This window comes from Propithecus coquereli, unplaced genomic scaffold (genome assembly GCF_000956105.1).
Source record: "Propithecus coquereli isolate 6110/MARCELLA unplaced genomic scaffold, Pcoq_1.0 Scaffold267, whole genome shotgun sequence".
NCBI classification, from domain to species: Eukaryota; Metazoa; Chordata; class Mammalia; order Primates; family Indriidae; genus Propithecus; species Propithecus coquereli.
The window spans coordinates 3724229-3725553 of NW_012148252.1; the positions used below are offsets into that span (position 1 = coordinate 3724229).

The 1325-nt window shown below is 54.5% G+C and overlaps 1 protein-coding gene across 1 annotated transcript in view; it reads left to right on the plus strand.

The window, feature by feature from the left end:
• The first annotated feature begins 271 nt into the window (after positions 1-271).
• The window catches only part of RLN2 (relaxin 2), a 4473-nt gene continuing 3419 nt past the window's right edge, over positions 272-1325 (plus strand). The window contains exon 1 of the mRNA XM_012647384.1: positions 272-482. Coding sequence (XP_012502838.1) covers positions 272-482 — 211 coding nt within the window. The remainder of the gene's footprint in view (positions 483-1325) is intronic.

Below are 1325 nucleotides of genomic sequence, written 5' to 3' on the forward strand. Positions count from 1 at the left end.
GTAAAAGGGCCAAGGACAGAAGGATGGGCAAATGGAGAAAAGGTGGAGAACAAGGGCCCAGAGAGAAAATTCTGTGGAGGTGGGTGGGAAAGGGGTGGAGCTGGGGTCACCCACTTAAGAGCTGAGTGATAGCCCAAGGGATATAAAAGCCTGGATGGGACAGGTAGGGAAAGCAAAGCCCAGGATAGGTGCACAGGCACAGGTCAGTAGGCAACAGCTCAGTACCTAGAGCAAGGCTGAAAGGCCCACAGCTGAAGAGACCAGGTTCAGGATGCCTCGCCTGTTCTTGTTCCACCTGCTAGGAGTCTGGCTGTTACTCAGTCAACTTTCCAGAGCAAACCGGGCCGAGTGGATGGACCACAATATTAAATCATGCGGCCGCGAATTAGCCCGCCGCCTGATTGCCATTTGTGGCATGAGCTCCTCAGGAAGAATGGCTCTGAGCCAGAAAGAGCCTCCCCTGGGGTCTGCACCAAAGGCAGGTGAGAGCTCCGCCCCCCCCCCGCCTTTCTACACTTCCCATTGGTTGCTCTCGGACTGCCGACCAATTGGAGCGGCCCCTGCCCCGCTCGAGATCTCATTGGCTGCCCGTGCTCAGCCCTACTCCGCTGTGCCTGGTACCTGTTTGGGCTCTTCCTGTGTTTTTAATGAAAGGGGCTCACAGGAATCTCACCAGAGGGAGAGGAAACTGCGAGAGTAGCAAACAGCCTCACCTAGAGGGCTTGGTGCCATTGCTACCTGGCAGCCAGGCCGACAGGAAAGGGAGGAGGGGGAAGCCCCAGAGAAGGAGGCACTGCCCAGAGACCCGCAGGAGGCGGCGCTCTCCTGGGCCCGGCGGGACAGCGGGGCGGGCCAGACATCGGGCGTGCTGGCGACCGGTGCCTGGACCCAGCAGCTCTAACTGGGAGGAAAGGGGCAGGCCTCAGAGACCTCTGTTGGGGTCCTGGAATGGGAGACAGGAAAGGCTTTAGGTTTTATGACTCTCCTCCTTTGTCAAAAAGCTGAATTGTGGCCTATGCCATGGAAACGTATTTAAAAAAAAAGAAAAAAAAAAAAAAGCATTCCGAAGGGGAGAGTCTAGCCTCTCACCTCTTGGAGCCGGATCTTCAAGTTCATTTGTGAGAGAGGGGATGGAAGAGAAAGAAAAGGCTGATCGCCTGTAAGAGAAACTGAAGGGAACCACAGACAAGGGAGGATCGCCCTTCAGACCCTCATAGCTGAAGACCCTATTGATGCTTTCAAGCATTTGGAAACTGCAGTGGATTTGCTTTAAAAGGGAGATCTCAGAATTGAGTACAGCTCCAATCTGGAATGCTTTAAAAAAA